This window comes from Onychomys torridus, chromosome 3, assembly GCF_903995425.1.
Source record: "Onychomys torridus chromosome 3, mOncTor1.1, whole genome shotgun sequence".
Classification (NCBI taxonomy): Eukaryota; Metazoa; Chordata; class Mammalia; order Rodentia; family Cricetidae; genus Onychomys; species Onychomys torridus.
Window position 1 is genome coordinate 25,313,858 of NC_050445.1, and position 22,521 is coordinate 25,336,378.

At 37.4% G+C, this 22,521-nt stretch overlaps 1 protein-coding gene across 1 annotated transcript in view; it reads right to left on the reverse strand.

Moving 5' to 3' along the window:
• Positions 1–22,521, reverse strand: part of Cntnap2 (contactin associated protein 2) — a 2,080,708-nt gene that overhangs the window by 1,417,329 nt on the left and 640,858 nt on the right. The window contains exon 3 of the mRNA XM_036182111.1: positions 11,957–12,150. Within this exon, the coding sequence (XP_036038004.1) occupies positions 11,957–12,150 (194 nt within the window). The remainder of the gene's footprint in view (positions 1–11,956; positions 12,151–22,521) is intronic.

Genomic DNA, 22,521 nt, shown 5'->3' on the forward strand with positions numbered 1-22,521 from the left:
CTGCTGAGTGCTTTCTTATTTGATAGAATTTGTCTTTTTTTATCACATGCAATACTCCCAGCAGCCCGTATACTACTTAACAATTAGGTATGTGTGGCTAAATTCTGTCACCTTTCAAGTTCATATGTCCAAACCCAGCAAACTCAGTGTTATGTCATATATATATAAGTATGCAATTTTTTTTGTGTGTGTATGTGTGTGTGTGTGTGTGTGTGTGTGTGTGTGTGTGTGTACAATTTGAACATATAATTAGTAGGTATGAAGTTGTACTGGGATAGAACATTGCCCTAATGCTAACCCAGTACAACTCAATCTTTTTCAAAAGAATTTCGTATGAAGACAAAGAAACACAGATGGATGAAAAGTGATGCCAAGCAGTCAGGTGGAGAACCATGAAATTGATTGTTTCTTCCTGAACTTGGAACTAACAGTGTCATGATCTTATCTCTAAAAAAATAATAATAATCACTTTTATCTTTATGTGTGTGTGTGTGTGTGTGTGTGTGTGTGTGTGTGTAGTGTGTCTGTCTGTCTCTATGAATGTGTTCTGGCCTGTGAAGACTAGAAGTGGGTATTAGATCCTCTGTAACTTGAGTTATAGGTGCTTCTGAGGCACTTGTGGGAGCTAGGATCACAACTCATGTCCTTGGAAGAACAACAAGTGCTCTTAAGTGCTGAACCTTTTCTCTTGCCTCCACTGACAAGATCTTGACCTCAAACTTCTGACCTCTTCAATATTGTGAGAGTCTGTTTCTCTTGTATAACTCATCAAATGTGTGGCAACCACAGCAAACTTCTGCATGGGTAAATAGTGTTTTTAAATGGGAATGGTAAAATTAATAGGATTTAATCCCTATGTCTTTTGTATACCTAGCACTAGGTTCCTAAGAAAGTTCATGAGTCTTTTAATTTTCAAATTAAAATTGGAGACAATGAAATGTATGTCCAAAAGCTATGGGAAGCTTGGGTGATTTTACATGGAAGACTCTGTAGGTAGACTATGCTCAACAATCCTTTTCTCTCTTTAATACTTGAAAGGACAATCCAACTCTTAGAGAATCCAGGACTGGAAAGAATGGCCAGCCATTTTCTTTCCTTAGCCACACTGTCATGCTGTGTCATTTAGAACTGTGACAGACTTGTACTGATCTATTATGAATGGTCAGCTTTGTACTGATCTCCTCCAGGGTCTTCATTCTGGACTGTATATCAAAATATCCTTGGGAGATTATTTTAAAAACTACTAGATGAGATTCATCCCAGAGACTGAAATTTAAATGGGGTGGGATGCTGCCAGCCTCATTAGGATTTAAACATTTTCTCCTGTGTTCTTAGACACACCAAGGCCAAGAACCTCTGTTCTGGTCATTCTTTTGGAACTATTTGTTTTCTCATACACATCAGATTATGAATTATCTGTCTAGAAATAAGCAATACCTCAGCTATATTAATCTAATCTACACAGAGACAAGAAGGTAGCCATTAAAAAAATCAACAAACACAGGCACTCCCTAAGAGATTTTACTCATAGGGTTTCAAACAGAAGTTTCTAGCTCTCTCTGGGAAAGAATATCATCACTTCAAAATATGTGCTGTATTTTTTCCATGCTTACAATAGGCCACAACTTATGGCAGATTTTTTTTAAAGAGCTAAAACATGTACTATGTAGACATGGGCCACATGAGTCACTAAGATGTGGATATTTAAGTAAATGTTGCAAGGTTTGGATTAAAAAGAGGAGCATGTATAAGCATGTATGAGCATGTATGTATATTATATGCCACAGTCTTATGTACGAGAGATTTACTCAGACCAGAAAAATGGGTTTGGTCATCTTTACTTGGATAATTCAACTGTTTTTTAACTTCTATGCCATCTCTTCTAAATAAATCCTTATATGTAATTTATTATAATTAAAATGGAACATATATGTTGGACTTGATTTAAATATTCTACCCTGTATGTATATACCAAAATAGCACATTGTCCTAGAAATATGTAAAAAAAAAAAAAAAAAGTACATTTCTACACAGCTAATGGAAATAAATATAATTAAAACAGAATTCTACTACTTTTCCTTGACAATTCTTTGTGGGTTTGTTTGGTTGATTGTTTTATGAGTCAGAGTGCTATTGTATGGGCTGAGCTGGAACTCACAATGTAGATTAGGCTGGTCTAGAACTCACAGAGATCTGGTGACCTTTGCCTCCTGACTGCTGGGATTAAGGGTGTGAGCTACCACATCTGGCTTACTTAATAACTCTTAAACTGTAGTTCCCCTCACTGAGAGCAGAGCTAGGAGAATTGTACATTCAAGCCCAGAGTGGTCTATAGAGTGAGATTCAGTTTCAGAAAGCAAAATACAAGTAGCAATAGCAACAAAAACAAACAAATGAAACCTCAGTCTTTGCTCTTGTTCCCAGAGTAAGGGCAAAACTTCTTAAATAATGAGTTTCATTTGGACTAAGAAAAACAGATGACAAGGACCACAGTGATGAGGACATTGGTGAGCTAAAGAGACTTGGTTTCACATCTCAGCACCATTGTGTTTTCAGTTTCCATGTAGGATATTTTTCTTTGATATGCAAGCATGCTATGACATGATATCTACAATAAACTCCATTTATGTTTCTGCTATCATCACCCAGCTGCATTGTTAATGCTCCATATCCTGGAAAAGCACCCACCTCTAATCCTTTATGTCTGCAGCCCTATGGTAGGGCTGAATAACAAATGAAATCAGCATATGCATCTTGTTTTGAAGATTAAAAGAGATAGAGTACAGGAAGCATTTAAATCCCCAGTAAATGTTGGTTGGCTGTTATTATTATTTGATAATTGGCACAGGTGTAGTATTGGGCATTGCTTTGATAAATCATAGGGGGATGTTTTCACTAATGTCACTGAAGCTGAATACTAATGCAATTATAAACCACTTAAGTGATAGTTGCAACAGACCTACTGGCAGGCTCATTGAAATATGTCACTGGAGTTCACAAGATCAGTACAGGTATTTATTGTAAATATTCTATCCATTGGAAAACAAGATATCTATGCTTCTTTGCTCTGGACAGCTAAAAAGTCTCATTATAGTAGTGGAATTAGCCATTCAGACATCCTATCAATGAACCATCTTCTGGCCTCAGTGATCATGGTGATCATGTCATAACAGCCTATAATTAAGCTAGTTTAACTCCAGCAATCCAAATGCATTTGCCAAGATGTTTCAACATTCTATTTATTCTTTTTCAACATCAGAATGAACAAAATTAGTTATTTGGCAAAATTATGGCCACAAGTTAAATGCAGAGAATAGTCACCTCTGCAGTGAAAACAGGTACCTCCACGGTGACCAGAACACAGCAACCTGTAATCTCTACATAGTGGCCTGGGCTTTGTTTAAAGCTGATGTCATGATTTGTATTGCCCCTGAACATGGACTATGCTATTCTCAAGGAGAAGCCTACTTCTTCTTTTCTGGTTCTTCTTCTATCACTTGGAAGATACAATCAATAACTGTTACTTACTTGAGGCACTATTTACTGGGTGAGAGAGAACACAAGGTACAACAGAACCCGCTATAAGAGTTTTATTAGGGAGGGGAAAATGTAAGGATGAGGATAGGCCTACTGAAAACAAATAGTGAAGGAGAGAGAGCAGGAAACAGGTGGAATCTGCTTTTATAGGTTACCCAGCACATGTGCATATAGGCTTACATAGCTACACCATGCATGCACATAGATTATGTGATCATGCTGCATGCAGATTACGTGACCAGGAGGCACATGGATAACTTAGGATGTAAGGTCCTGGGGTGACTAAGCATTTTGCCTGACTGCTGGACAGTGCATGCCCGGTCAAATAGCTAGGAAGTGGCTACGAAATAATAATAACAGCAGCAACAAACTGGCAAATAATGACAGGAGAGGAAAATAAGATAAGCAGGAATTGTATTTATGTGGCATTGTCTCTCAAATTTTTGTTTGGTTTTGGTTTTGTTTGTTTTTCAAGACAGGGTTTCTCTGTGTAGTTTAGGTTCCTGTCCTGAATCTCACTCGGTAGGCCAGACTGGCCTCAAACTCACAGAGATCTGCCTGCCTCTGCCTCCAAGTGCTGGGATTAAAGGTATGTGCCACCACTGCCCATCAACTTATTTTTGATGAACTAATTATTAAAATAACTCTGTAGGTAAGTAGCATTAGGTTCCAAACTCAAGACAAACAGCTGACATTAGCAGCCAGTCTACTGTTATAGGGTCCTCCTCATTATCACATACCTCCCACAACTGCCCCCTCCCAGACACCTTAATCTCTCCAACCCAGGACTGGGCTGGGCTTTCTCTTACCAACTTCTCTTATCCCTATATAACCCAGCCATTTTGACTATACTAATCTCTTTGCTTCTTGGCTGGCACTCTTGCTTCCCACTTTCCTGGCCTCCTGGCTCTGGCTCTCCCTTCTTGCCTATCCTCTCCCCCAAGTCTGCCAGCCATATTCACTCTGAACTCTTCAAGGTGCCTCTGCTTATGCTTTCCCTCATATCTACAATAAGGCTTCTTCTCCACCATACCATCATATCCTCATTTTTTCCCATTCAGGTAGTATTATAATACTTTTTAAGCTAAGTCAACTAAGACCCAGAAGGACTTGGTCAGCATGATTGAATGCACACAGTATTTTAGATGTCTCTGGGATAGCTCCAGATGCCATCTATCTTGTTTTATACACACTGTGGGTGCTTTCAATATTGTTTTCATGTAGTCAAAATTAGCAAGTGAGTATTTACAGTTAATGGACTTCTTGCAAAGCTAAAATAGGCAATCAGTATCATATAATATAACAGGGTCAGTATATTTGGATTTGAGGGTCAGATGTGAGTGGCATCATACTTTTTCAGTCTTGTCTCACTTTTCTGCAGAAAGAGAAACATCAAGTGAGTTGTAAGGCCTTAAATAGCTAGTATGTGCTTGTTAGTGAATCCTGTATAATGAGTGGTGGACACAGAGATGGAAACACATGACCTAGAAGAATGCACACCCACCCACTAAAGTTCTTTAAAAGCTGGATCTTTATGTAACTTCACCATTATTGATTGAAAGGATATGAGTCCAGATTTCATACAAAACTGAAGGTTTTATTTGCTTATAAGAAGCCAGGAAAGACAACTGTTTATAAAGCCCCAGGCCTGTAGGTACCTAATTCAACAGAAGATTCACTGCTTGGGAAACCTTCCATCTCCTCCTGTCTGCAGGACAATTCTTTTCCAGTTTAGTGAACACTGTTGAGTACCTCAGCAGGCCTCACCTGACCCTAACTGTCAGCTGCTCTGAAGGAGAATCCTTCTTTGCATGGTCACAACAGCTGGAAGCCTTCATCCATTAGGACATAGTCAAGTTGTATGTGCATAGCTTTACCACAGAATCCCCAATCATTTCACCCCTAGAAGATGGTAATTATGTATATTTTGTTTACCTTCACTCTTTTGAAGTGCCACTACTCAGTAAGAGCCAATGTTTATTCCTTGTTACAAGATAAATAGGTTTGTATGTTGCACTGTGAATTTTAGTCCTAATTCTACTGTTTGGAGTCATGGCGGCTGCTTCTAATTCTTCTTTCTCATAGGAGCGACTGAGATGTGGAAAGTGATGTACACCACCTTCAAGTGATAGGTGTTGCCTGCCAAACCACAGATTTTAAGGGTCTCCTATAGATCTCTGAGATTTTGCCTTTCTAACAGACACAGGTGTTGGTGGCTGCTGGTGCCTTGGCCACATTTAAGAAGCAGGCATTAATAGGTCCCCTTCTGTGTCTTTCTACTTCTGAGCTAATAAAATACATTTTCCCTCACTTTTCCCCTTTCTCCAGCCCATAAACTACTACACTCATCTGTATAATATTCAGTCTTCCTTGCATATATGAACATATGTATGTTATTCTTAACTGATAAAATAAGAAATAGAAAATAAAATAGGAAATCCCTCACCCTAACCTTCGTAAGCTAGGCCATACAACTCAAATTTATAACATCAGCACTTGAGAGGATGGCAAGGTTGAGGCCAGCATGAGTTACATAAAAAGACCCTGTATTAAAAACAAATGAACAAACAAAAACCAAGAGAATCTCCCTAGTCTATGGATATCCTTATGCTCCTTTATCTCTTATCTCTTTCTCACTCAATCTAACTTTCACGTATAGACCTGGCTTGAATTCTTGTTTACCTTGAACTTTTCAATTAGCCCCCAGAGACATGAATGGATACTATGGACTGAAATGGTTTATCGCCTTCTTTGGAGTTCCAAAGTAAAGAATTGTGAATTGATTAAAATAAACATAACAGAAGCATCCTGGCTATATTTCCCCCAACATCTTAAAAAAAAAAAAAAGCCAGGAACTAAACAAGCTGTCTAGACATATTTTATATGGTGATGTGTAGGATGCAGGGTAACAATTTATAGGACTATGGTTTGAGTGACATATTAAACTCTTTTCCAGCTACATTTTGAGCTATTATTCACTTAAGGCTGAAAAGCACAACTCTAGCATAATCCACATGCCAACAACTACATAGAAGAATGTCATTGTAAAGCCAAACAGTTTATTTTCAACTTTCAAGGCCAGATCTATTATCACGGGTCCTCTGGGAAAGGAGAATACAGTATCACCTGCTGAGCTATCTCTCCAGGCCTGGGCATCTTTATCCCAGAACTTCTTAAGTAGCCAAATGCACTTCAAAAATTATAATTTCATATATCCTATTTACCTTGTAGGTGGAAATCTCACTAGACTATAAAGAATAATAACTTATTTATTTGACTGTCAATGAAAAGCAATGTATGATTATGTCACTTTTCCTTGATGACAATGTATACTAAAAATATTCAAATTCATAACGACATTGCTTCTAAGTTCCAAATTTTTGAGGAAAAAATAGACACAACCATATTCGTTCGAATGGAACTAGTACTATAAGGAAGAGATATTGGATGGTTTTAAACTAACATAAGTAACTATAACCCCTTACTATGAGATGCTCACAATACAAATATAATAAAGAAAGAGTGATCAAATCCACTATAGAGGCATTAACAGTGTGCATCAAAGGATCTGAATGTCCACTAGGCTTATCAAAATTCATGGAACTTTAAAAATATCAGCCAGTCAAAAAGAGGTGTAAATAGAAAAATTTATTTCACGGAACCAAGGAGCTTGTTTTGAATTAATCTTGAAGTTTATTTTATCCTGTATAAGTACTAAAGATTTTTACTTACTTATGTCAAAGATCATTTTGGAAAATATTTAATGAGATAGTTATTATGCACTTTATTGCTCAATAAATGATACAATTCTTTCAAATATGCCTGCTTAGTCTTTACTCCAAATATCTGATTGTAGCAAGACATTTGTGTGCGAAAGTGAACAAGAGTAACCTCAGATACCCATGAAGAAAACTGCATTGGCAACAGTGCAGTTGGTGCTATTGTCTGATGAGGACAAATGGGCAAGCCTGGAGAGGGGTTTTGCTTCCCTAGTGCCATATGCAGAAAGACTACTCTAAGCATACTACTGCAGTGTGGAACACATGCATTCACATTGCGCATTCCTAATAAGAACAGATTTTTAAATGATTTGGAAAATTAGTGCAACCACTATGACAAATGGTTGAAGAGATAGGACAGAATCACCCACTCATTTTTAAATGCTGTCCCCTTACATGGCTCATTGCACACAAGGCCATCATTATGGTAACAAATAATCTGTTACAAGCACTACACTGACTTTTGGCTCAGAGCAAGGCCTCACAGCCCTGAGTTCCTGGCCAGGCCTGCCTGTGCCAGGCACTGATGTATTGAGGGACTCTCTTCCCTGTGTTCATTTGGAAAACATGTCAGAGATCCGCTCATGTTCTATCTCCTGTGTGAAGTCATGTTTCCTTCATTGGCAATATTGTCAGGTGTTTTAAGTCATGCATGAGAGGAAACAGAGGTAAACTGAATGTGCAAAGGACAGAGGGGATAAAAGCATTTGAGGTGCTCATCATTGAAGATGTGATTGGTAAATTGCTTCTAGGCTGGGTAATACTTGCGTTTCTAAATCATTGTATCTTGCTAAAATTGCTTAATTATATAATTGCAACTTAACATCCTGGTTGTTTCTATAAGTTTCAAATTAGGAATTTCAGCATGAGAGGAGCCTTGAAACTTTCTGAAATATATAACAAATGAATGAGTCAAGATGCATCATTCAAACCCTTGACACCACAGCTCATCTTTCACTTACTAACCAACATTTTACAGTCTCAATGAAGAAAGTAGGTTGGAGCCCAGTGGTGGTGATGCACACCTTTAACCCTGGTACTCAGGAGCCATAGGTAGGTTGATCTCTGAGTCCAAGGCCAGTCTGATTTACAAACTGATTTCCAGAACAGCCAGAGCTGCTACCAAAAAATAAAAAAAAATTTAAAAAAAAGGAAACTTTATTTATATAAATGATAGTATCAATTATCTAAGTGTTAATTTTAATCAGCAAATGCAGTTATTGATTTGACTTTGCAAAATTTTCCCTGCTGATATCTGTCTGCATTCCAGATGATGGGATGCTTCAAATTTGGTTGAAACAATGAAACTTTGTGAGTTAAGGTGGGGCTTTTTGTGCTAAAATTACATAAAAAAGTGGCAAACATTCAAGTTTTTAAAAGTCTTATTAATTAATATTCTACTTGATGTGTTAGATAATGGCAGCATATAAATTCCCATATTCTTGCTGAGACTCTAACTATGTAATTTCAATATGATAAGATATTTCTCCTCAGGAGGAATCCCCAAGATACACAGTAGTAATTAATTTTGTCTAACACCTGCTGACTATTATCAAAAGGGGTCAAAACTCTTTAAGAAATGATTAGTAATATATTTTCATTTTCTTGTGTTTAAGGAAAGAATTCTTACAGAGAAAGAACATCATGTCTACATTATACAGGTAAATTTGGAACTACAAAATACAAAATTATACATATAATAAATAATACAAATAAAATAAATATATAATAAAAATAATTTCACATTATTAAGTATTTTGATATTTGGATTTCAAATATCTGCTTTGAAACCTGAGTAATTAAATTTCTTAAGCAAACTTGAATGGTGGAATTCTTATTTAATATAGTGTTTAGTGGACATTTAGTAAGAGACTATTTTATATAATATTTCTTTTTTTATCATTTTATATATAGGAGACCCTGAAAAGATTGCATAGAAGTGTGCCAATTTGAGTTTTAGAACTGTGTTAATGCAATGGGGGGGATCATTGTTTTCCTGTCTGAATGTTGTCATTCAGACATTGGAAAGGGGATACTGCATAGAAGGAAATGTCCTTGTCACTAAGGGACACAGGATTGTATTATGTTAAATATTATCAGAGAGGACTGGAATATTTGGCTAGTTAGGTACATTTAGCAGCTCACATCTTTGCAGATAAAATATTTAAATAGGACATCTTAGGAATCTCTTCAAGAAACAATTTCAGACGAAGATTCATGACTTTAAAAACAAGTGAGATGCCGACATTTTTCACTTGTGTTATTTGTTGTTCCCTTCGTTTACTGGATACATATTAGTTGATAACTACTATACCTTAATTTTTATTTTGAAACAATTTCACACTTTGCCTAGTGACCACTCTTACCCCCAACCCTACCTCACTACTACTCCTATTCACCCCGCAGTAAATCTCTCTTGCATTCATGTCCATTATTATTGTTCCTTGAACCACCAAGTTTAACTAGGACCTCTGTGTGACAATAGGGTATATCTATTGGAGCCAGGTGGGCTCAGCACACTGATACTGATAGGATTGGTGTCATGTGGACCCAGTGCAGGTAACTGCACTTAATTTGAGTTAATGCTTACAGTATGAAGTCTAGGGAATGACATTATTTTTTAAGCACTTACTCCCCTTTCTGGTACCAAAATTTTAACATGGACTTTGAAAAATATTGTATTAGTTGTACCACCCATTTCCTTAACAATAACTTGTATTTGTTAAAAATCATATTTAATAGCTAGAATTTACTTTGCCCTCCATTCTCCTCAGGTTGTCAATTGTAGGATGAGTAAGAAATGCTAGCTCAAAACCATATCAACTTTGAAACCTTCTGACGACCCAACAATGTTATCTTGTAGCATTCTGTCAACCAAAAGGCCTATCAACTTTGTCTAATTTTTTTAAAAGTCCAACGTCCATAATATTAAGTAGAAATAGATTACAAAAAAACTAATATTTAATTATCATCAATACTAAACTTAAACCAAGATATAGTTTGTTGATATTGTAAGAGTTAAAATTCTATCACTTAATGTTTAAGGTAGTTGAGGATGCAAAGTAGAGAAGCAAATTAATTTTCACTAGTCATCATTCTTGATATTAGCAGGGGTTCAAACATTCCTGCCATAGGTTATTATACTCATTATGTGACATGCTTACTAGCACTTAAATGTATTTTACAATATTTAAATTTGTTGGTAATTTTACAACTTCATGATTAGCTCATATAGAATCTTTTAGAAATTGTCACTTATTACTTGTCACTCATCACTATGCTAATTTCAATGAGGAGCTTAAAAGGAAGAGATAAAACTAATACATAATGGGAGAAGATCACAGAAGCACATGCTTTATCAGCATCAGAAAAGGCTATGAATTCTTTGTGTACATAGCCTACCTTCTCCACATGAGCTCTTTTCAGTTTTCCTGGGCACAATCATTTCTATTCTTTACATGTATCACCAGAAAAATCCAAGTTATCTTGAACAATCTTACCTTTTCAACATATCTGCATCCAGTCATGTTGTGGCTAACCCTAATTACTATCTACCATCAAAGTAAATCGAAGTCTAATTAATATAGCTACATTTACCTAGCCCTTTTATTGTTGTTATAAAGCATACACAAGTACATTAGTACAACCATTTTTTTCTGTCTGTGGTTGACAATCATCTTTCTAAAACTTATGCCTGAGGCTTTGGGTTACCCTCAACATGTAATGAAAATTTTTCATCAAAAAGGTATTTTCCCTCCAATGTGTTTCCCATACATTATATATTCCAGTACATAGGCATTATTGATCCTGAGATGAGTTATTTCTATACTCCTTCTTGGGGGGACATATTTATTATTATCTAGGGATCATGTGCTTTTCACACTGTGCTTGCCATCGTTGGCCATTCATGGAGTAATTACTGTCAAATCTAGTAAATTCACAACTCTAGAAACTCACATGAACATTTGGGCTTAAAAAAATATCTATTTCCTGTAAGCGACCCCTGATAGGTTGAAAGTACCCATTTCTCTGGCTGATACCATGAGCCAATCCTCTATCTTTTCCTTCTTTCTGTTTTATGCTCTTTTTTTACTTGATTTTTATTGTAGACTTAAAAAAAATATAGTTAAATAAACTAAAATAGCTCATGTATAGTTTAGTCATAAATAATCATTAAAATATGGTGACTATTTGGGTGAAAACATAACTTTATAATCAACTGAGATATTTTCAGAGTATGTGGATCAAATTTTATATATTTTCACCAAGAACAATAGAAAGGTTATAAAGATTTTTAATGATGGTTTGAAATACCATTCTTTAATTGGATTTTCTAAAGTCATGATCTTGACTTTTATAGGTCCAGGTGTGACTTATGTCTTTATATATAAACAGTCCTTCAGGTGATTTAAATGTTTTATCAAGACAGAGACCAACTGATATAAGCAGTGGCTGGGCATTGCAGCCTAAGAAAATGGTGCTTTAATGAACAAAACAATTAGTTAATTAGCTGGTTAGTAGCCTTCCAATAGTTTCCGAAGATAAGTATTTGCAACTATGAACAGGTCATGCAAGTCCTCTCCCATTTTCACATATTCTCCATTTGGTTCTGTATCTTGGCATTTCTGACAGTGACTTACCCAGATATTCCCATCCTGATGATAAGGCTTCCAGTTTCTCCCTGTGTCACTGTAGAGCATCCGATACTGTGTCACCCAGTCGGAACTGCTATACCTTCCTTGGGTTGCAATGGCACTGATCTGCTTCCGATTGCCGAAATCAACCTGAAGCCATTGATAGTGGTCACTGTCTGATGGAGACCATCCCCCAGCACCTGAAGTGGGCAGAGGCAAAGGGGAAAATGGATGTTTAAAACTGAACTCTTACAATTAAAAATGGATTATTCTACATATTTTAATTGGCCTTTTCAGTGCTGTATTTCACAGCTGTATTATGAAGTGTCCTTTATTGATGCCATTGGGACTTCAACTAATATTCTTCCAGCTGGGTAACATTGATTCTTTAACCTCTTTATGGTGTAATTATGTGCTCATTTTCTCCTGAGCAAATGTCTTCATAATTCCTCAATTAGATCTTATTAGTACATGTCAAAGTCTAATTGACTGAGGGTTGATCAATTTACCATGAACTCTTCTGTTAAGACCATAAGTAAAAAAAGTAGTTATGCTTTTGCTTTCCTTATGTGAGGTTTTACCATTTAGTGAATTGTAAATGAAACAAAACTCAATTATATACAACTTTCAAATATGTTTTGCTTTAAGAAGTTCAGAGTCCCAGCATGACAGTTAGGGTGTTTGGCCATCTGATCACCAGACTAGGTCAGATCAGGCTTTCTCTCGACCATTGCCAGTAGTCTACAGTGGATGTATCATTGTGGATTTCTGGGGACCTCTTTAGCACTTTGCTTCTTCCTGTTCTCCTGTGGTCTTCATTTATCATGGTCTGTTATTCCTTGTTCCCCCTCTCTGTTCTTGATCCACCTGGGATCTCCCGCTCCCCTAAGCTCTCTTTCCCTGGAACATTGCCCTTCATTACTCCCACTGTCGTCCAGGTTGTTCATGTAGATCTCATCCATTTCTCTGTCATTGGGCGATCCCTGTGTCTTTCTTAGGCTCACCAATAACTGATGGAAGTGGATGCAGAGATCCTCGGCCAGTCTCCAGGTGGAGCTCCAGGACTCCAATTGTTGAGAAAGAAGAGGGATTGTAAGAGTGTGAATTGTCGAGCCCAAAATTGGAAAAAGCACAGGGACAAATAGCCAAACTAATGGAAAAACATGAATTATGGCCCAAAAGCTGTGGAGCCCCCAACTGGATCAGGTCCTCTGGATAAGTGAGACAATTGAATAGTTTGAACCATTTGGGAAGCACCCAGGCAGTGGGACCCAACCTGTCCTTAGTGCATGAGCTGGCTATTTGGAACCTTGGGCTTATGCAGGAACACTTTGCTTAGCCTGGAAGGAGGGGACTGTACTGAATCTACCAGGTTGAGCTGAATCCCCAGGGGAATCTTGGCCCTGGAGGAGATGGGAATGGATGGGAGAGCGTGGGGGGAAGGCAGGGGTTGGGGATGGAAGGGTGGAAGGACAGGGGAACCCATGGCTGATATGTAAAATTAAAACACAAATATAATTAAAAAATAAAATAAAATAAAAAGAAGTTCAGAGTCAAAGCCTGTAAATGCCCTGTTACTTAAAATGAATTATAATTATATACTGAAGTTCATGAGAGATGAGGTATATTTGAAATGAGCCACTCTATATTAGTAAGGGATAATGTTACTTGATAGTAAAGCCAATGTTACTTGATAGCCAAATGTTTATAAAAATTATTTGAGGTACTAGACAAAATTAAATATCTTTGATAAAATATGATACTTGACCAGCAATTAGTTAGAAAAGAGAATTTTAAAAAGTCAAATAGAGTTAATAGGGATTTAAAAGATTCAAATTCTAGTCATATTTGTGACTGCCCACAAATAAATGACAGAAACTATGGCAGAAGGCTTTGTGCTTAGAGATACTAAAGAGAATAATTGATGGAAAATAATTTAACAAAGTATCAAAGAAAAAGCATATCAAAATATATTCATCATTTTAAAAATAAAGGATTCAAAGGCTGGGAATATAATCTATTCTCCTAAGACTGCCAGAGGTGACATATGCATTTAACAGTGTTTATTTACTTGGAATATATAATGCTTTGAATGATAGTGGAACAATTTTCTAAGCAACTAAGAAAACTGAACAAATATGCAATAACTACTTTGAGGACTGGAATCTGACCCACATAAGAGGATGGTTAAGTGAGGTGAGCCATGCTAGTTTCCAGATTTGGGAATGATTCACTTCCCAGGTCATGACATGGGAAAAAGATCCAAAGAGAGTAGAAGAGTGTCATTGGGGCAGAAGAAGCTGGAGACAGCAGGGCAGAGTCCTGTAAAGGAAGTAGCTTTGTAGAGAAAGACTGCTGAAAATCCAAAATGGGCATTTATGAAGTCTGGATATCAGACCAAATATATGTGTTCTGGCCAAGACTCCATGTGGTTAGATAAATGAAGTTCTGAGATGAACACCCAGATGTTGCCCACATTGGAAGAATTTGGTTACATACTATGTCAGACTGACAATTCTTGTTGAATAATACTAGTCATACAGCAGCAATCCACAAAAGGCCATTCGTTAGAAGAAGGGATGGCAAATTTCACTGATGATGATGATGACAAGGAAGATGATGATGATGATGATGATGATGATGATGATGATGGTAGTGGTGGTGGTGGTGGTAGTGGTGGTGGTGGTGGTGGTGATGGAATAAGGGCTAGTCATTATCCTTGAACAGGGGTTATTCAAAGTCAATTTAACACGTAAACTCCTTTCTCAAACAAATCAACTCTATGTCAAAGCAGGTCATAAAAATTCAACAACAATCACATATATAGTAATGTTCATTATATATTCAAAACTCTAGGTCTTTGGAGTAGCAGGAATATTGGAGTCACAACCACAGAACAATCACTATGCAGAAATGAATCTCAAAATAACATAAATGATGATAATTACCAGATGAAGACTTATCAGTGATTAAGAATTAGTCCTGCTGTTTTAAAGAAGACACCTAGATATTAAAGAAACAAGCAGAAAATTTTCATGTAATAAAGAAACACCATTAAAGAGAATACAATGAGAACTTTAGGACTCATATATCTGAAATTAGATTATTGGTCTGCCTTCTTAGAAGATTTGATCCAACTGCACTTGGTATAGTAAACATCCTCAAAAAGATCCTTGTGTTTGAGGCCTATGCCCTAGCCTGTGCCACTAGTGGTTCTGATAGGTACTTTAATTGATGGGAGTAACTGGGAGATACATTGGTCATTGGTGATGTACTCTTGAAGATGATATTGGGTCACAAGCCTCTCTCTCTCAGCTTTGTCTCCCAGTTACCATAATATGAATAACCTTTTTTTGTGACATGAGACACTGTAGATCTCAAATAACAAGGCCAGCTAATCATGGACTGAGATCCTGAAAGCTGTGATCCAATAAGGACTTTTATAGATTGATTGTTTCAGGGAGTTATGATTATGACTAGCACAGATCAGAGAAAAATATCATTGAGCTAGAACACACATGCTTATATCCACTTGCAAACTGAAGCTCAGAGGCAAAAAAGAAAAAAGAGGCTTAAGGGATGACTATCTAGTATCCAGTTGGGACAATGCATATGTGAGAAACAATGTTTGAAAGTCATAAGTGCAAATTACTGAGAGTTCATTGAATCCAAGCAGAATAAACAAAAATAAAAAGATACAAATGTCCTGTTCCATCACTGCTAAAAAAGAATGTTAAAGGTAAAATCTGCAATATCCTTAGAGGGCGGAAGCTTTTCATCAGAAACAATAGAGGCCAAAAAGCAATGGAACCAAGTACTGACTAGGGGAAACTGAAAAGTCTTCATGTGAACTTTCTATACTCACCAAAGTTAGCCTTTAAAAATAAAAGTAACACAGAAATTTTTATTTTAAAAGCTGGGGCCATTGATCATCTATCTGCTTATGTTGCTAAAAGATAAAATACAGAGCTTCAGATTTTTTTTTTTTTTGGAATTAGAATATCTATGTACATGAAGATATAGACTAGGAGTAGTTAGTATATCAATAAATATTAAATATTTATGTTTAAATTTCTTTAAAAGATAATTAGGTGTTTAAAGCAATAGCTTGAATTACAGCCTTTATAGTATATGAAGAAGCATACTATAGGGCTATGATATCATCAAGCTGGAATGCTATACTCAGACATCTCTAAATCCTTTACTTCATACATGGAGTGGATGGTACTTGATCATGGCTAACTTTGGGTCAGTTGCCTGTTCATTAAAGGTTGAATCGTGAATATTTTAGGCTATGCAGGCTATTGCACTCCACCTATGATTAGTCAATTCTATTGGAATATAATAATTTTACATATTCTGTAAAGATAATGTGGTTATGTTCTAATAGAAATGAGTTTATACTGTGAGTCTTGACCAGTTATGGATCTCCATCTAAATTTAAATTGAAAATACAGTTAGAATATATATATATTATATATTGTTTTAGTGAAATGGCTGGGATATGCCATCTAACCCCAAGTTGTCAGCTCTGCATTTATGTACATATGAACAACACCAAATCACATAGCAGAGCCTGTGTATGTGTGCATGTGTGTGCATATGTGTGCATGCTCACATATCTGTGTGTGTGTGTGTGTGTGTGTGTGTGTGTGTGTGTGATCTATCATAATTGCTTTTCAGTTCCTAGTCTCTTACCTTCAGACAGCATTTTACCAGTGATCTTTCCAAAGCACAGTGTAACTGTAGCTCATTCATTTTCCTGTAATTGTCTCTACTCTTTCTAGAATTTAGCTTCCTGCCATCATTCATAGGGGACACACCAAGAACACATTATCCACACATCTGTATGTCCTCCCTCAACTTATTTAAGTATCAGAATGCTCACTTCACATGGCGTCTCATACAGTGACAAGGAGCGCTCCAGGCCTCCCCTTATTTTAGGGGAGCTCTCTTGCTTAGTTTCTGGTAACCCTTCAGCAGACAGAATTTGGGGGTAACTGCTCATCAGGAAAACTTCTTGAAAAGAGTAAAAGGAGAATGTTCCCAAGTTAATGTCCCTTACTTGGACTGTTTGAAGGGTGTGACAGTTCTTCCTGGGGCTGTCAAGGGATAGTACCTGCTCTGATATATCAAAACTCTGATGTGAAGTTTGAGTTTCAGAGCTCTGCAGGATTGGTGATTAACCTCATTGAGAATGGGCCATACTTGACATCTCTGTTTTCTGTATAATCCCTTCCTCTTCCTCAGGTATTATTCATCTCCAATGCATTCCTTAACTAGTAACTTCACACATGACACTATTCATGCTGAAATCTTTACCCTTGAGAAGTCCAATCTGCCAAAGTTCTATATTTGTTTGTGTCTCTGGTTGTCTGCTCATCATGAATTTATTACTTGCTCTGGATTCATAACTTACATATTATCTATTTGCTGACTTTTTATTCTGGTTTAGTTCTTATGTTCCTTATTGCGTGAATCATCTACCTGTTTCTAGAATTCTGTATAATTAATTTGTGGAGGAGCCTTAGGTAAATTTTTAAAATGATGATGTGCTCAGTGACAAAGATAAGTACATTTTCTTTTGGAGGCAAGATTTTGAGGGAGGGTGTTATGTAGCCCATGTGGCCTCAACTGGCTACAAAGCTTGAACTTACTCACCTTGCACACATGACCTTACTGTGACTACATCCCAAGTCTAGATTTACAGTCATGTGCTATTGTAGAATGAATCTTAAAGGTTCTTATTAATAAAAACAAACCTGGAGCCGGGTATTGGGCTGAATGCTAGAAGATCAGAGAAGCAGAACAAGCCTCAGCTTCCTCACCTTTCCAGTTCCTCAGCTGATCCTGTTTCCTCAGACTGGAAGCTTCTGAGTCTTCATCCAAATGGATCTCAGCTGAACTGTTGCACGAAAGACTAAATGCTTAACCAGGCTAAAAGCTTCTAGTTTCTGGTCCTTACACCTTATATACCTTTCTGCTTTCTGCCATCACTCCCTGAGATTAAAGGCTCACTTTCTGGGATTAAAGGCATGAGTCACCATGCTTGGCTGTATCCTTGAACACACAGAGAGCCAGGTAGATGTAGTGGATAGCCATCCCAGCATTGGCCTGGAAGTTCCAACCCCCACTGAGGCTTCAGTAATGATCACGCCCACAAGGCGGGGCAGAGGAGAGAGCGGAAGACCGAGGATCAAGAGGAGGTCACTCTCTGGGTTCGGGGACGCTGGACACAGGAGGTGGACCGAGCAGAGTTCTCCAGAGAACACCGCCGGACTGTGCTATACCTTTGCCAGACCCTGTAACCTACCCCTTCATTTGTAAGTTACCCTACAAAATAAACCTCCCTTTTAACTACGTGGAGTGGCCTTAATAATTTCATCAATATCTGGCGCCCAACATGGGGCACGAACCCACGACCCTGGGATTAAGAGTCCCATGCTCTACCGACTGAGCTAGCCAGGAATGCTAGGATTAAAGGCCTGAGTTCCACCATTTTCTAGCCTCTGTGTCTAGTGGCTGTTATGTTCTCTGACCCCAGATAAGTTTATTAGGGTGCACAATATTTTGGGAAACACAATACCACCACATGCTATCATATCCAGCTGTAATTTTCTTATTAGCTACAGAGTTTCAAGCCTTGGAGAAATGCATGGCTAATTGCCATGTGAAAGTTCTGTATATATATTTCCCAAAGCAGGGGAATAATTTTGCCGATGAAATCTACAAGCAATTAATGCAAAGAGCATAGAGGTAGCAGTATGTTCCATTGATTAGCGAAAGTGTTTTTCCTGTGACTTGTTAATGAATACTCCAAAATATATTTTCTTTATTTAGCCATTTTTTGCCGCATTGTTTTTCAGTAAATAGGCAATTAACACGCAGCTACTCAGTCCAATTTATTTCATTACTTTTAACAAGAAGGAATTTATTGTCAACTTTAAAGATGCAAATATCTCAAGAAAGAAAAAGGTAAGTAAAACTGTTGTTTTTTTTTTTTTTTTTTTTTTTTTTTTTTTTTTTTCTTAGCAGAAGCAAAGGTAGAAAGAACAGATGATTAACTGGAGAAAAGCAAAAGTCAGTTTCTCAAGGAACGTGGTGGGAAGATCAATATCAAGTTTCCCATTTTTCTTTGATCTATCAAGCATGTAATTTGGGGAAGTTGATTACTTTGTTTATTTGACTTGTGAAACTTCTAACCTCTATTGATCCACAGATTAGGAATGATACATTTTAGATCACAAAAGTCCCCAAAACAGCATGTAGAAGGGAAGAAATGTCTGTTCTGCCTCCCCCTCCATCTCTTATTGCATCTTAACAGGCTAGACTGACCCCAGTGTACCCAGTGTATACTGATGGATAAAAGAGTTAAAAGAAAGTGAGTGCATGAAACAGAGCTGGGAAGGAGAGGAGGCAGAGATGCTGATGCTGAATAGTCATAAGTTCTTAGTATCTCAGGAGACAATAGACATTTGTGCCTAACTACCAAGTAACTAGTACATTGCTAGAGTGCATAAAACCCATGTGCTAAGTGCATAACTTCCAATGTTGCTTCAGTAAGATTTTGGACCTCTTACACTCTTTTTTGTGTCATTCCCTCTAGCTTTCAGCCAGTCTGTCTCTGTCTCTGTCTCCCTTCTCTCTCTCTCTCTCTCTCTCTCTCTCTCTCTCTCTCTCTCTCTCTCTGTCTGTGTGTGTGTGTGTGTGTGTGTGTGTGTGTGTGTGTGTGCAGGCATATTTATTTTTTACACTAAAATCACATGGAATTTGTAATCTACACATTCATTCTACTTGAATTGTGTGATTAATTATGCTAGAGAACATGAGTAAATGTATGAAATCAGTATTCTGAATATATAGTGTTCTGGGGTACCACACACAATGAATTGGTCCCTCTTCTATCAAACATTAATCAAGAAAATGACCAGTAGACTTGCCCACAGGCCAATGAGATGGTGACATTTCCTCAACTGAGGTGCTCTCTTCCCAGATGACCCATACTTGTATCAAGTTGACAATGAAGTAACTAGTACAGATGATGTCAGGCCTCTGAACACATGTGACAGATACTTTTGCTTTGCTATTTGTGCATCAGTACCTCTGAGAGGAGTGAGGAACTGAGTGAGAGGTTCAAGAGAGGGCATGCAGAAGCTTTTGCAGTGATAAATGGCTCTAGAGCACAGAGGACACTCACACTGGTGTCTGTGACATCACCAGAGTCTATATAAATCTAGCTTCTAATTTAGAAGAAAACAGTGAAAAAATTTTCAATTAAGGATAGAACAACCTTTAATAACTGCCCAAGAAATATGTATCAGATGAAAAGAATAAATTGAAAAAGAGTCTCCAGGCAAGACAGCATTATGAGTTCAGGCTTTGAGGTCTCCTTTTTGCTCTAAAAATACAATATTTTTGATAAGATAGATAAAAAGAAAATTGGAAAGACATAGCCAGGATCAAAACTAAGATAAGCATCTCCATGCACAAGGAATGTAATGGACATACAAAGCAGGGAGTAGGGCTGATGCTGAGGCTTGCTGAGTTAGGGTCTGGTGCACAAAGAGGTAGGATAATTCTCAGCTCTCAAAGAACCTGGTGAATGTGAGTTAAGGATGTCCTCCATAGTTAGGATACCTAAGCCAATACCAAAGACTGAGCACAGCCCAGATTTAACATGTTTGCTAAAAGAGAGAAAAAATCCTGTTAATTTCTTGACAATGTGGCTGCCTACTCTTGAAGGTAGAAACAGACATTTCTCCTGAAATAAAACCCATTGGTGACTGGATTTAAAATTTTCTGGTAAGGTAGGCAGACAGAGGCAGAGGAGTGGGAAAGGAAGGGGTAGGTTTTGTTTGTTTGCTTACTTTTATTTTATTTTATTTTTTTTTTTTGGTGAGGAGAGCAACAGAGAAAGAGAAATAAGGGGGTGGAGAAAGATAGACAGGTATAAAGTGTGTGTGTGTGTGTGTGTGTGTGTGTGTGTGTGTGTGTGTGTATTTAGACAAAGAATGTGAAAATCAGAAATCCAAATCAGGGGAAAAAATGAATGTCACAAACTCAAATTAACTTCATAGTGTATCAGTTATCAAGGACCCTGGGAAAAACACATTTTAACTTCTCAAATATAAAACAAAAAATATCATCTGTTATAAGTAAAAAAGTTATCAGATACACCAGGAAGCAATAAAACATTTATAGGCAGACAATAAAATGATTTTTTTTAAAAAGGGGGGTCTTAGAAATCAGAAGCAAATAATCACAAGAGGAGAAAAGCTCCTGTTAATAATATCCATGCTTAGACACTATCTTAATGTGGTTTTTACTGCTGTGATGAACACTATGACCTGAAGCAACCCAGAGAGGAAAGGTTTTATTTGACTTATACATTCTGGTCATAATTCATCACTGAGGAATGTAGGACAGGAACCTGGAGACAAGAACTGAAGCAGAAGCCTTTGAGGAGCATGACTTGTTGGCTTGCTCCCCGTGGCTTTCTCAGCGTGTTCATATCACCTAGGATCACCTGCTTACAGTGGACTAGGACCTCCTACATCCATCATTAATCAAGAAAATGCCCTGCATTGTGGTGATATTTTATTTGTGGGGAAATGTGGTGATCAGAGGACATAGCCAGCCATAAACAAAAGTCAAACAATGGTGTCACATTCCCTTAATCCAATCACATGGCAGGCAAAGTCTCTGTGTTTTCAAGGACACATCCAAATGTGGTGACACATGCCTTTCATCCCAGTACCAACCATAGAGACCTGGAGATCTGCACAGACAGGCAGTGAATAAGGAATGAGGTAGCTAGGCTAAGAGCCAATGAGAAGGCAGAACAGCAAGGCAATAAAGGCATAGGTTAGACAGGAAGAAGCTCTCTCTGAGGAAGCTACAGTGGCAAGGTGAGCTAAGGTTAGCTGGTGGCTCTCACTATTTCTCTGATCTGTACAGCTTTTACCTCTGTATTTGGCTCTGTGTTTCTTATAAGACTCTTTAGAAATGCATCTATACTGCATACTTACCTACATGCCAAGGTGATGGAGGCATTTTCTATATTTAACCCTCCTCTTTCCAGATAACCCTAGATTATATCAAGTTGACAAAAAACAAACAAACAAACAAACAAACCACTAACTGCATAGATGCGCATAGATTATCAATATTTAAATAAACAAAGACAAATGTTGAAACTAAGTTGCTATGATTCCATGAACTGAAAGAGTATTCTGAATATTGGAGAGATTGCCTTAGGTGAACATGTTAGAGAAGGACAGCATCATATGCAAATTGAGGCAAGTCAGAAGAAAAACTGAAAGTGTAAGAATGTAATTGTGAATTACCTCACTGATGAACAACAAATAGAACAGACATCTTAGGATGTGCTAACAGAGCTTGTTAATGAACTCAGACTCTATTTACAGCAGGATTCACATAACTGTGAAGATCTCTGAGGAGGTAGGTAAGTAGGCCTCAATTAAGAGCAGACTGTTTTCACAGAAGCCAGGGGAGAGGGCTGAGCCCATACAACTGATGCCACAAATGTGAGAAAATAGCATGCCATAGTC